The following is a 15386-nucleotide window of genomic DNA, read 5'->3' as shown; positions in this document are numbered from 1 at the left end:
GGTAGTTCAGTTAGTAGAGAGTTAGATCTGGAGTCAGGAAGACCTTAGTTCAGATATGATCATAACTTGTGACCTTGACCTTTTTGCTTCAGTTTTTTCAATTGTAGAATGGTGATAGTAACAATATAGTTGTTGTGAGGATAAAAATAAGGTATTTTTAAAAATTTTAAAACGTTTCCTGCCACATAGAAGACACTATGTAAATTACTATTATCACTGTCATTAAGAGTAAGCCAGATACATCTTGCTTTCATTTGCACTTGCAGACTACCACCATCACTCAGCAACTTTTCCATTGTGCTTCATGCTATTCAAATTATTCCATAATTCAGATCCTAGTGGCCATTATCTACTGACACCCAGGTCATTCCTCCTTCCTGACTCAGACTTCCTCTCTAGCCCAAATCCTGCCCACATACTAAAACACTAAAAGATACTTTTTGATTTACCTACAAATACCCAACTTTTCAGTTTTTCAATCTGTTCCACCTCACCTACAATGGGATGCATATCTTTTTGTTTTACCATCACCCTTTAATGTTCGTGAGATTCAATAGTATTTTTCTCATAATATTTTGTCATTCCATCTTCACTGATGCCTCCTCATCCCCAAAACCTATTCATCATCCTCAGCCATCTTCTAATCCATTCATTCCTCCTTTCTCTCAATCACTTGACAGACCATTTCTATAGACATCTACTCACAGATCCCTTGCTCCCTTGCTATGTCTCTGTTCACTCTTTGACACTTCTCCACCCCCAAATCCCTACTCTTACTATCTACTTTCTTTACTCTTATTCACATGCTTCTAAATGGAGCCAAAGAAAATCTTGAGACCATGCTGATTACTAATCTAATCTCATATGAGTCCTGAGTAATTTAATGTAATCCTGTTCCCTTTTCCACTTACCACAAGCCTTTCCAGACCTTCGTTTCTTCTCAAGCCTCCCACAGCACCCCTTTCCTCAAACTCTGAATTAAAGACCTATCCTCATACTTCATCTTCACTAAGTTAACAGTTCACTAAGAATCCCCTCTCCTCTGCTTCTCACTATCTTTTAGTTCTGTCTCAGATATAGAGGTGTCTCTTCTTGCCAAGGCCAAATCCCTTCATTCACCTTTGATTTCATCCTTTTATGTCTTGTTTAAAAGATTGCCCCCACTATCATCCTCACTCTTTCAGTCTTCACTCCCTCCATGTATACAGTCTCCTACTGTGCCCATGCCTCCGACAGGCTTTAAAACAAAAAACAAAACTTGATCTTACCATTCCTGATTTCTATTGTCCTATATGTCTTCTTAGCTAAATCTTTGAAAATGTCATCTAAACTCAATGCTTCCCCTTTCTCTCTTGACTTTTTTTGAAACTCTCTGCAAGATGGATTGCAACTTCATCATTTAACAGAAACAATTTTTTTTGAAGTTATTTATGATCTTGTAATTTCTAAATCAAATGACCTTTTCTCAGTCCTCTTCCTTTTTTGACCTTTCTGCATTATATATCATTATTGATCATTTTCTACTCCTGGTTATTCTCTTTTCTTTAGAATTTCATACTTCTGATTTCCTCTTACCTGTATATATGTGTATGTATGTGTCTGTGCATGTATGTATTATACACTTGGTGAGCTCATTGTTTCCCATGGGTTCAAATATCATCTCTACCCAGAAGACTTCCAGATCTCTATATCTAACTCGAATTTGTAATATAACTTCCAGTCTCTCCATTACCAACTGCATATTGGATATTTACAAATGAATATCTCAAGTGTATCACTAAACACGTATTTATTAAGCAGTTACTTTGTGTAAAGTATTGTGAATATAAAGAAACAAGTAAAACAGCCCTTCTACTCAGGGAGCTTCCATCCCAATGGAAGATACAGTATATATACACACACATAGGTAAACTTTCATTCCTTAAACCCAGTTCAGTTTGACTCTCATTGATTGGCCACGTATAGGTCCCAGCTGAAGCCCACTTAGTGGTCATTGTTTGGGCTTGGTTTAGAATGAATGTAGATAGTAGTTATTTCTGTTCTGGCCAGAAAGCCTGAAGGTTTTCCCTTCTAGATTGATTTTTTTTAAAGTTAGGTAAAAGGGGCTTATCCTTGGCTCTTTTTTTGCCTAGCCTTAATCACTGAATGGGAGTTGCCTCAGTCAAAGTAAGAAATAAGAAAGATCTTAAAAAGGCCAAGTGCTCTCCCACTGCATCTGGGGCCATCTCCACTCATCCTGATTGATATCTGGCCACAGACCCAGATGACTCAGGAGGAGAAAGTGAGACTGGTAACTTTGCATAGCTCTCCCTCACTTAAATTCAATTCATTTGCAAGTCATGACATCATCCTCCTGAGGTCATGGTGTGAATGGAAGACACTGGCACAAGAATGCTGAGCATGGTATGCCCACATCAGAAAGGGTGCTGTGCTCTTTGAGCAAAACAAAATTGAAACAGCACAAAGGAAACATAGGATACTCAAATTTGGAGTATCCACCCCAAATGTTCACACGGACTATCTGTGCCCAATCTGTGGTAGAGCATCCCAAGCTCATATTGGTCTGATCAGCCACAGTTGGATACATTAAAACTTCACTTTATCATGGTGATGTCATTTTCGTCCTATTTGAGAATGAAGGAAAACAACTACAACCAAAGTATTTGGGTCAAATCAGGAAAGTCTCATGCAGAACATAGGTGGTTTTTGAGCCAAATCTTGAAGGAAAATACAGCTTCTAAGAAATTCTGAATATAGGGGACAAAGTGATTGGAGATATGAGATAGAGTATTGTGTTTGGAACAAGTAGACTGGTATGGTTAGCCTATGGAGTGCATATAGAAGAATAATATATAAGCAGACCAAAGAGAGAGACAGATTATAAACGTCATGAAGAGCTTGAAGTGACAGAGATAGGTCAATAAATGTTTTGTAATGTAATAGAGAACCACTGGACTTTAGTGAGCAACAGGATGACATGGTTACATTGTCAGACCTGCACTTTAGGAAAAGTACTCTGGCAGCTGTGTTAAGGGTAGATTGCAGTGGGGAATGACCTGAGGCAGAAACTCAAAATTGGAGCCTAATGCAATAAGGGAGAGATTGTGAGTGACTGATTTAGAATGATGTCTGTGTGAGTGGAGAGAAAGGGACATATGTGGGAGATACTGTAGAGATAAAAAAACAATAAGATTTAGCAACTGATTGGTTATGTGGGGTGAATGAAAGTAAGGAGTCAGGGAAGACAGGAAGAATGGTGGTACTCTTGACAGCATGTGGGAAGTTTAGGTGGGATGGGTTTTGGGGAAAGACAACTAATTCTTTTCAGCCTTATTACATAATATGTCTTTTCACACATTGCATGGTACAGCCCAGATAGCCTTTTTACTCCTCCTCAACCACAACACCCCATCTCCTGCCTGAATGCTGTTGAACAGCCTCACTCCCCCTCCCCCCATGCCTTAAAGGAAGTGGGAAGAGCACTGGCTTTGGAGTAAGGGGAGCTCTGTTCATATTCCTGCTGGCACCTAACCTATAGATGGCTTCCCTTGAAGGAGGTTTCCAGATCTAGATCCATTTTCATCTTAGGAATATACATATCCTCCTCACTTCTGCACACCACTTACAGGAAACCTTCCCTGATGTCCCTTAGCTTCCAAAATTACTTTGCATTTTTTAAAACTATATTTTGTACATACTTCTATATATATGTAGCATTTCCCCTGAAAGAATTTAAGCTCCCTGGAGACAGGAATTATTTTGTTTGTCTTACATGGAAATGGAAACTGAATTAATAATTTGGGAGGAAATGTACCATGTAAATACAAGCTGTTTTTATCCCTTTAAGTTTAGGAAGTATATCTCAGTAAGAATCAGTTATAATAGATAGAATGCTGGGCTGGAAGTTAGGAACCCCAAGATTCAAATTTTCTCTCTTATACTTACTTGTTGATCCTGGGCAAGTCCCTTCTCTCAAAGGCCTACTCCCACCTCCTCCAGCAGTTTTTGTCCATAGTTTCTCCTTGCCCTGCTCTCATCTTCCAGTGCTTCTTGTCATACTGCCTCCTTTCCATCCAAACTCAAAACAGAACTTGTCCCCACACTGCCCCTCTTCCTAACTTGCCCATTTCTTTGGAGAACATCACTGTCTCTTCAGTCACTCACCTTATTGTTTTTCTCTCCACATCTTGAGTTGTTCACTCAGCAAGCATTTGTTAAGTTATTCTGTCAGCAAGAGTGAATTGATCTTTTTCTCCAAGGATCTCTTTCTAATGGGCAAGACAGTAAGTGCATATAAAAGTACATACTGTAGAATAGGGATGTTGCCTCTGATTTTCTCACTCTAGGGAGCTTCAGGTGAGGAACTTCTGTTAATGTGAGGCTACGTCTTCTTTGCAAGTCTCAGATTGTTGTTTACATGCAGCCAATGTATATCAGAGGCAGAACTTGAACCCAAGTCTTCTTGACTCTTAGACCAGCTCTCTATTTGCCATGCCACACTGCCTCACACAAATATCAAATATATACATAATGAAAATAAAGCAAAAGTGGTACCTGAGTTGAGTCTTGAAGGAAACTAGTGTTTGTAAGAGGCAGAGGCGAGACAGGAGGGCATTCCAAACATGGGTGACAGCCAGTACAAAAGAAAGGTAAAGGGTTGTATGTTTGAAAAACTGTAGGCTAGAATATACTCCCAGGCACCATCTCAGCTCAGGCCCTTATCATCTTTCACTTCATCTGTTGCACACCTGTAGCTTTCTAATTGATCTTCCTGCCTCAGATGTTTCCTTTCTCCTCCAAACAGCTGCTAAAGTGTTTTTTCCTAAACCATTGTGTGGTTTGTCCTTAGTTCTCAAAGACCATGACATCAGGGAGATGATGACATTATTTCTATTGAATCTGATTTGAGTGAGGGAGGGCTGTGCAAAGTTACAGCCTGGCTTTCTCCTCCAGAACCACCTGGGTCCAAGATAGGCATCAAGACAACTAGAGATGGCCTAGGATGCAGTGGGAAACCTTGGCCTTTCTAAGTTAGGGCCTTTCCTAGTTCTCACTTTGAGTGAGGGAACAGTTCATTCCCTTTAATTAAAAAAAAATCAAACTGGGAGGGGAAAACCCTCAGGCTTGCTGGCCAGAGGAGAAACAATTACTCTTTCCATCCACTTTGAGCCCATTTCAGGAGAGGAGAGGAGTGGAGGACTGGAACTGGCCCCCTGGGGCCCCATTCAGGCAGCTCGGACTGCTCGTACGTTGCGGTTTGTCCTTCGTTCTCCAAGAAGACCAGGACGTGTCATCCTTGCCCCTACCTCCATAAAGTGCCCTGATCCTCTGATTACCTTTTTAAGCAAATAAAAAGCACTCTAATATTTTAAAGTCCTTTCTACATGGCCCTTTATTATCTTTTCAGCTTCCTTATTTCTATCCCCTCTATTGTTCAACTAAAGAGTGCTGCTGTTCTCCATCTCTTCTGTGTGTCTTTCACCTGCCTGTTCCTTAGCTCTGAAATGCTCTTTCCTCACTACAGCCTCTATATTCCTTTAAGGCTCAGTTTAAATGGTACCTTCTCCAGCAAACCTTCCCCTCTCTACTAACTACTAGTGGCTTCCTTTCTGGGATTTCCTTGTAATTAGTCTAAATGTATCTTATATATACTTACTTATGTAGGCATTATCTGACCCATTAGAATATAAGCATCTTTGACGGCAGTTATTATCTTTTTCTCTATTTTTTTTCCCTCAGCACATAACACAGTGGCTATGACATGCTAAGTCTTAGTAAATATTTGTTGATCATTAATTGATTGGTTTGGTAAGACATTCAAATTTCTGTTTCCAGAGGTGACTAGTCTAAAGACAATGAATGCCTTTATCACTTGAGCCTATTTTCCCCTTTCCCCTTCATTATTAAGCTGTTTGTTCACTTCATTGGGGCTGGAACTACCAGAAAGAAAGGCTTGTATTTCAGAGTAGTACTACAATTTTAACCATCTCAGGAAATTTTTTGTAGATGAAAAGTAATTGTATAGGTTTTTTTGGATGAGGAGAGAGAAGTGTTTTGCTAATTAGGAGGAAAAGTGTTCAAGAGATGAATTTATTCCAGGAAAAGTAAACTACTGAGGTGAATATGGTATAAGTGATACGTATTTATTGAATATTATTATCAGGGAAATTATTATTATTATAACAGAATATAATTATTATTCTGTTATTAGAGAAATAGCTAATTCTATCTTGGGCTGCATTAATGGAGGTATAGCTTCTAGAAATAGGGAGGTGGGAGTTGCACCACACTGTACCTTCATCAGATCTCATCTGAAGCATTGTGTTCTATCCAGGGTGCCACAGTTTAAGAATTAAATGGACATGTTGAAGTGTGCCCCAGAGGAAGACCACCATGATAGTGAAGGTCCCTGGGCCCATATTATATGAGAATCCTTTGAAGGAACTTAGGATGTTTAGTCTAGAAAAGAGAGGATTCAAGTGAGACATTATAGCTGTGAAAAATCTGAAGAACTGTCATATGGGAAAAGGATTAGTCTTTTTCTTTTTGACCACAGAGGGCAGAACTATGAGCAATGGTAAGAAGTAAAGAGACCTGTCCTCTTTCTGCTCTAAAAAAGGTATTAGAGACAAACTTGACACACAAAAAAAGGTATCAAGAAAAATTTATTAAAAATGGAGCTCAAAGGAGGGAAGGCCTTCTATGTTCCTTCTCCTGAAGGAACAGGTCATTTCCAGCATGGCCACCAGAAGGACTATAAACAGGTCAGGATGAGGCAGGACCCTTATAGAATTCCAAACTTTGGATATCCCGTGATACCATCCCCTGGCCATGTGATTTCATGTTCTCCTCTGATAGGCTTTCCCTCAAACAAATTATTGAGCAAGCACAGCAGTCTTCTGACCTCCACCTCACTGTACTAGGCCACATACCCCCATCAAAGTGAGGAAATAAAACTTACTTCCTGTTTTCCCACAAAAGTTACATAGATTTAGAGCTTCAAGAAATCTTAGGGGTCATTGAGTCCAGCTACCAAATTTTACACTCAAAGGAACAAAGGGCCAGAGAAGTTAAGTGAATTGCCAAGAGTCATATAGCTAGTATCTGTCTGAGGTAGGATATGAACCCTTGTCTTCCTGATTCCAAGTCATAGGACCTATCTACTATAATGCTTTCCCCCATCTTTTTACATTTACCTCCAACTGAATATAAGTTCCTTAAGAGTGAGTATAGGCTCTTTCTTTTTTTAAATGTCCTTTAAAAGGCCTTAAACAGTGTCTTGAACACAGTATGATCAGTGGAGGTATAAATGGCAAAATTTGGCAACTGATTAGGTATATGGAATTAGGGAGAGTGAGAAGTTTAGATAATGCCTAGATTATATAGCCAGAATTTTGGAAGAATGGTGGTATCCTCAGTAAAAATAGGGCAGATTGGGTAGAGGGGAAAGATAATGGATGATGTTTTGGTATGTTGAATTTGAGATGCCAGTGCTGCCTTCAGATTGAAGTGTCTAAAAGGCAGTTAGTGATGTGATACTGGAGTTCAGAATAGAGACTGAGGCTGGCTATATAGGTTGGTGGATTACATATAAAGAGATGATAACTAAACTCATGAGATTGATTGCTTGGTTGAGGCTTCATTTAAAGGAAGACATTTTTAATTTGGCATTTTTATAGACATTAAATGACAAATAGTGGTGGAGTGACTAATTTTTTTTGAAAATTGTGAATTTGTTATGCTGTATGTGCATGTATATACATATGAGATTTAAAGTGGTAAGGTATGCAAATATGTTGATTACAGTAGTCTTAAGTACAAATAATGGACACACTGTTTGGTGACAAGATGATTGTCCAAATGTTAGACTAAATTTCAGGGAAGTTAGAAACTTAATGGAATGACTCAACAAACTGTTAATTAGAACAGAAATAGAAATGAGGAATCCAGAGATAATTTTGGTATTCAGTGAACTTGTGCAGGAGAATCATAGATCTAACAGAATAAAAATGGGAATAAAAATAAATAGAAAATTTTTTAATAATACTTTTTGCGTAGAAGAGTGTTATAGTGTTAAAGGAATCACATGATGGAATCTTGCCCAACCCTTGACTCCTTTGTTAATACTTAACACAACACTTGCCTCCTAGATGTGAATGAACTGAATGGTTGAACCACATAATTATAAAAATAAAATTTAAATAACAGGTGAAATTAAAAGAATAATTTAAATGTACTCTTTGTACAAAATTTAGGTAAACCAATCTTAATTGTAAGGAAGTACATTTTATTTTATATATCTGTTCAAAATATCTCTGCTGTTGAAATGTGTTATACAAGATTTTCTGTTTCTTTTAAACCCCAGACTTTTTTAAAGCTTGAAAAATTGAACATTGTAAAGAAGTTGATGACTTGCTTAAAGGATTGCTAGCTTTCTCATTATGAAAAATTGAGGGTTTTAAATTTAATGATAAATACCACTTCTTGGTCATGTTACCAATATAATGGAGCCTAAACTTTTCTTTAATCCTCCTGACTTGTGAATGATAAATAGGAAACAAACTCTGAAACAAAAAAGGAAATATTCCCAAGAGATAAAGCCATTTAAACTATTTCCATAGACAAGAACATCTAGATAAGTATCCCAATGAGCTAACAAGTAAATGAGTATCAGAGAAGGCTCATCTCTAATATTCAGGAAGAACACTTCTCTCCACCACTCGTTATTCTGGCACTAGGGTGTACAAGTCAGTTCAAAGGCTTGCAGCAAAACTCAACTCTATCTCTACTTTTCCTTCCATTGGTGGAAATCCAAAAGGCAGGAGCGTGATTGATCTGGGATAGCAATGTGGCAGCATTCTGTGCTGCCATAGAGCTTAGTCAGTGAAGACTAAGAAAGAGGGAACTGAGGTAGGTCATATGTATGACTGTATAGAATTATACCAAGCTTGAGAGAAAGAGCACAGCATCCAGCTGGGGCCCTTTCTGTCCCCTAGAAGTCACTTGGAGCTGAGTGAAGACTGTAAAATGTGAATTGTTCAGGGTACAGAGAGGTTGAGGTGACTTTGAGTTCTACTACTGCCACCCCTCCCCCAAGGAAAATGACCATTGAAGGAGAAAGATTCAGAAACTAAGTGAGAGGAGATTATAAGAAGAAAAAGAGGACTGACATCACCAGACATTGCAGGAGGAAAAAACTTGAACAGAAGGATATATGGACTCCAGATCAATTAAAAGAGTAAATTAAAAAAGACGGGAAAAATGAAGCAACACCTAATGGAGTAGAAGACCCTGTGCATTCCTAAGGGAGTATGCAACCCCAGCAAGATGTTCCCAAATGGTTTGAAAATACAATAAGGGTTGCAGAAGTAGAATTTATGGTCTACAGAGCAGAAATAATTGTGGAATAGAAAAATGTGAATCTGTGGTGTCAGGTTTAACCAAAGAAACAAAATAAAGAAAATGTCATTAGGAATGTAAATGCAGAGATGTAAGAGAATCTGGAAGACATGAAGCAAAAAGCAATAACATTAAAAGAAAACTCCATTACCCTAGAAACTCATTGATATAATAGAGTTTATAGAGGTTAAGGATTATAGAATTCCGAAATGAACAGAACAAGTCAAAAAACCTTAACTTCATAATGAAAGAATAATACAAGAAACTGCACGGAACTTCTGAATACTGAAAACAAAGTGTCTTTTTGGATCAGTAAGGTAACATTTGTAAGCACTTAGCATAGTGCCCAGCACATAGTAGGTGCTTAATAAAGGCTGGTTCCCTTTCCTTTATCCTTCCCAATAGAAAGAATCTACAGATTGCTTCTTAGAAAAAAAAAAAAACTGTAGAAAACTCCATTATACAAAAGTTAAATTTAATCATTCCATTGACATACAATAAGTTCTGCAAGCAACCAAAAGATTTTTAGATAAAAGGAAAGGAAAACTGATCACAACTATTCTGCATCTACCAGGAACTATGGAAAATAGAATAACAGGTTCCAAAGAAGAAAGGAGCTCAAGATGCGTTCTAAATTGAAATATCCTGCACATCTGATCCTAACCATTAATGAAAAAAATGCACATTTAATAAAAAATGATTGTTTAAAATTTCCCTAGAAAGAAAAATAGAACTGAAGAAATTATTTGCATTTCAAAGCAGAAGTCACATAGAAACTAATGGGAATGAAAAAGCTCTAAAACATAATGGAATAAGGCTTACAACATCCTGACTACATGTGAACAAATTTTTACGGCAGAACTAACTTACAGAATAGAAGAGCACATAAATAGAGGAAAGAAGATATAGAGGGGAATATATGATGTAACTTAATCAAGTTAAAAACTAACAATGAAAGAAATGAAAAACCTGAAGTTTCTCAGAAAAAGAGCCTTCAAGAAAATGGGAGAGGTGGCAAAGGGAGAGACTAAGACATGGAAATATTATTTTACTGGTAGGAGGGACTGCCACTGGTGAGTACTTCTATGGGAGGAAAGAGATTCTGTAAAGGGAAATGGAGATCTTAAAATGCACATGATCTGCAAAGATTTGGCTCTTACAAAGACCATTTTTCCTGCCTTGGGGAATTAGCACTCCTGTGAGAAGCTGTCATTCAGGAGAATGGGAGGACATGGACCTAGAGACTATTTATTTTTGAAAAATTAAGAATGACCATGGTGAGGAAAAAGATTAATGATGAACTGCACAATAACTACAAAATGCATAGAATATCTGGGATAAACCTCCCAAAGAACACAGAAAATATGTATAGGTTCAATTACAGTGTCCTTAATGGAATAAAGAACAATTTAAATAGCTGAAGGAATATTCAGTACTCATGGCTTATAACGTGCTAATAATAAAAATGATAACACTGCCCAAATTAATTTATACTTTTTATGCTATATCAATCAAATTTTAAGGGTATACTTTATAGAACTTGATAGATATCAGTATTTATTTGGAAAAACAAAAGATCTGGAATATCAAGAGAAATGATTAAAAAGTAGCAATCATCAAAACCATCTGATATTGGTTAAAAATAGATCATTGAATAGACTAGAAAAGGAAAAATCAGAAACAGTTGAGCTCAATAGCTTCATATTTTATAAAGTGAAAAATGTAAATTATGTATGAAAGCTCCCTTATTTGATCAAAATTATTGAGAAAACTAGAAAGCAGTCTTGCACAGATCCAACATACCTTACATAACATTTCACAATACATTCCAAAATAATATTAATATTAAAGATTGTACTGTACAGAAGTTAGAAGAGAAATATCATATATCTCTAATGTTAGATTATGCATTCTTAGCCAAACAAGAGAGAGAGTCAATTACAAAAGATAAAATAGATAACTTTCATTACTTGCAACTGAAAAGCTTCTGCACAGATAAGTTTTACATATGTAGGGTAAAAAAGGAAGTGATCAAATACAGAGAAGTCTAGGAGGATGACGATTGAGAAAATATTTGATAATGTAAGGATCATTAATTACTTGAGCCAAAGGGGTTGAATATCCCATACCAGATATAGTGAGTCACCCTTTGTTTAACTGATCACTAACTGCCTATGATTTGTGATCTAATTTTTTTTTTCTTTGTTCTCTCAGAATTTAATGTTTTACTTTTGTATTTGTTAGAATCACTACGGCACTTCATAGGAACCTTATAATTTGTGCAGCTTCATAGGATTTTTGCTTTTTTAAAGTAACAGAATTGTCATCATAATAAGGCAGCAGTTAAGATCTCAATAGCATATGCCAAGGTTTTAGCTTTCTATTCTGTTTGTTTTGGCATAGTTGTGGGGAAGGAGAGGTGACCAGGGTCAGCCCTTGCAAGGAAGGAGCAGTCAGTGCTCAAGCAGGTGTATTGAGGAAGCAGATTAGTGTATAGACCAGCTTGAGTGTTGTTTGATTTGCCTGGCATATATTGCCGAGCCCTATGTGTAGAGAGATTCACTGTAACCAATTTATTGTTGTGTGTAAGGTTTAGCTGGGGCATTCCACTTCAGGGAACTGGAAATAATGGAAAAGCCTCATTAAAACTTCTTTTTATGTGTAAACTTTGTAGACTTTGTTTGAACTCTAAATCATAGACAGTCTCCAAGAGAACTTAGTTACAAGGATATTTTCATTCTATATACAGGGTAAAAGCTGGATTGTGAAGCGAAGTTATGAAGATTTCCGAGTACTTGATAAACATCTCCATCTATGTATCTATGACAGACGCTTTTCCCAGCTCACTGAACTTCCTCGTTCTGATACTTTGAAAGACAGTTCTGAGGTAAGTTTTCAGCATTTCCGGGAAGTGATCAGTTTTTTTTTTAACTGACCGGCATCTTGGTGTTTGTACTAAATATTAGCTGTCCTTTAACTGTTAGTTTGTATTTCTGACATCACTTAACTATTTTATTATTGAAAAACGAGAAAAAACCAGAACTTTCAATATTAAAATGACCTTATTTATACTAGACCTCCTTTCATTGCTAAAGAATATAGGAGTGTGGGGAGAGAAAGGTCTATGGGTAGGGAAACATTGTGGTTTATTATCTGCATTTTAAAAAAAATTTTGAACTACATTTTCATTATTCCTTTTGAAGTTTTGGTTCAAGGTACGTGTGGGGATAGGGGAGGTGGGTGGAGAGATGGGAGTTGTAAATGAATGTAGTGTATAAATAAGGCATTAATAAAAATAAGATAATTTTTCAAAATGAAAAAAGTTAAGAATCTTGATTCTTATTTAGTTTGTATATTCAATCCTTGGACTCTACAGTTAATAGGGATGATACTGTGTTGTTCTTTTCCCCTTGTAGCCAAGGTGTTGGATTTTTACCTGTATGCTTACTTTTTTTTTTTTTTTTTTACCATTTAATGAACTGTTAATTATTTATTTGATTTTATTTAGTCAACTATATAGATACTCATGTATCTATTTACTTGTTTATCTATCTATACCGTTCCTGCCTTCACTATTTGCTATATATTTATGGTTTAAGTGCAAGAATGGAAATGGAAAGTAATCTGATATATAATTATAGGCTATTGTGGTATCATTAAGGCATAGTTAAGTAACCAAGATGAACGTTCTATATGTGAGACAAGTGTGACTTACAGCGACAAACAGAATGCAAAGCAAGTGAGGTACTCATCAAATAAAGCACTTTCACATAACATTCTCTAATGTGCTTTATGTATAATGTGAATAGTTTATTCCCATTATTCCTTTACTAGACAGTGGTTCTAAAAAAGTGTAAGAATGAAATCTCAGATAGATTCTGTTGAGCTAGAAAGGTGCAGAGTATGGACTTGGTGTAGGGATTTTTGTTTTTCATCAAAGGATCACCTTAGCTGTATTTAGTGATACCACCACAAATCTGGCCCCCAGTTGGTGTGAATGCTCAGCCATGACAGGAGTGCTCTGAGTGATGAAGTCGTATGTCCTCTGAAACACTAAAATGGTCTTATGATGATGAATCATGTTGCTTAGAACATCTCCCTCTTTTGAATGTTGGAATGTCTAAAAATTCCTGATTCTAAAGCTATAAAATTGTTAGCAGTTATTTTGCTATTTGGAAGAAAACTTTGTCTTAAACTTATTCTACTTGTTATTTCTGTCAACAGTTGGTCACTCAGATGCTTGTGGCATACCTGTCACGCCTTTCAGCCATTGCAGGGAACAAGATCAATTGTGGACCTGCTCTTACCTGGATGGAGGTAACTATCTAACTATATCCTCTGCTTGATTTTTTTTTCATTTAAAATTGAATATTTTTTTACTTAGTTTTTCTTTAAAAGTAAGGATTAATGTTGAAAATTGTTTAGTTTCATGAGAAGCAAAAATTTTGCTCAACTTTTTATTACAATTCAGAGAAATGGTATTAATTTACATTGTCTTCCTATGATAGCTTTTTATATAGTTTTAGAATTTTTATGTTTTTCTCCACTCTTTACCACACGTGGAATATACCATGTAGAATATTACCACCACACATACAAAAATTCTTAAAGTACTTTTGAAATTCATAAATTTTTTTTTTATGTTTCTAATGTATGCCACTAATCCTAAGTGCTGGGGATAAAAACAAAGCAGCAAAGCAATTCCTGGCCTTCAGTAGCTTTCATTCTAACTGGGAGATGCACATACATGAATATTTAGAGAATATATACCAAAGAAATAGTGAAGTGGGCCTTCAGGTAGAAAGAAGCATTTGAGCTGAGTTTTGAAAGAAACCAAGGATTCTAAAATGCAAGAATGGAATATATTCTATGCCTGAGGGACAGGCTGTGCAGGAGAGGGAAAATAGGGAATTCTTCATGTATGGAACAACAAAGAAGCTACTATGATTAGATTATAGAATATGTGGAGGGAGTAGTCTATCAGAAAAGAACTGGAAGAGAGAAAGGAGGCAAGTTGTATAGAGCTTTACATGTCAAATCTGTAATAGTTTATATTTGATCCTAGATGTAATAGGGAGCCACTGGGTTTTATGGGGAAGGGATGAGAGGAGGAACATAGTTACACTTATGTTATAGGAAGATCACTTTGTTTGCTGTGTGAAGGATATATTGGAACAAGAGGATTCTTGAAGGACAGACAGCACATTGGAGTCTATTAGAGTATCCTGGATGAGAGGCAATGAGAGTCTGAATTTAGTATGTGTGAGAGGAAAGGAAGGGACACATTCAAGAGATGTTGTGGAGATGGAAATGACAGTATTTGCCCTCTTGTTGGATAAATGGAGTGCAAAAGAAATAACCAAGGATGACATGGAGGCTGTGAACTTGGGTGATTAGAAGATTGGTGTTAGTTTTGATACTAATAAAGAAGTCTGAATGGATTAGGAATAGGGAGGAAGATAATGCTTTCTCCTTTGGATATGTTGTGAGTTTGATATGCTTAAACAAGTATTTTAAAGTATCCAATAGGTAGTTGATGATGTTATATTTGAGCCCATAAGAGAGACTAGGGATAGATGTAGATCTGAGATTCATCTTATATGTTGTTGTTGTGTTTGTCCTTCGTTGCCAAAGAAGACCATGCCATCAGAGAAATAATGACATGACTTGCACCTGACTTTGTCTTGAGTGAGGGAGGGCTGTGCAGGTCACCAGCCTCAGTTCTCCAGAGACATCTGAATCCAGTGACCAGATATTTCTCAGGATGACTGGAAATGACCCAGGATGTACTGGGAGACCCTGAACCATCTAGACCAAGGTCTATGCAGGTACTCACTTATGGTGAAGTAACGCCCATTCACTGAATAGGCTTGTTTAAGAGGTAGCTAGGGTTTCTTCCCTAAAGGTTGGTAGATGATCAAAATAAGAATGTGGAAAGTGACAGCCATCAGCATGAACTTCAAAGTCAGGCTGGTTGTTGAGTGAAA

General features: G+C 36.9%; 1 protein-coding gene across 10 annotated transcripts in view; it reads left to right on the top strand.

The window, feature by feature from the left end:
- ARHGAP32 (Rho GTPase activating protein 32) overlaps positions 1–15386 on the top strand; it is a 419500-nt gene that overhangs the window by 246411 nt on the left and 157703 nt on the right. For all 10 annotated transcript variants that reach the window (XM_072611576.1, XM_072611573.1, XM_072611577.1 and 7 more), the window contains 2 exons: positions 12149–12286; positions 13624–13716. In XM_072611576.1, the coding sequence (XP_072467677.1) occupies positions 12149–12286; positions 13624–13716 (231 nt within the window). The remainder of the gene's footprint in view (positions 1–12148; positions 12287–13623; positions 13717–15386) is intronic.

This window comes from Notamacropus eugenii, chromosome 5 (assembly GCF_028372415.1).
Source record: "Notamacropus eugenii isolate mMacEug1 chromosome 5, mMacEug1.pri_v2, whole genome shotgun sequence".
Classification (NCBI taxonomy): Eukaryota; Metazoa; Chordata; class Mammalia; order Diprotodontia; family Macropodidae; genus Notamacropus; species Notamacropus eugenii.
The sequence above is the reverse complement of the archived record's forward strand: the minus strand, read 5'-3'. Positions and strand labels throughout refer to the sequence as shown.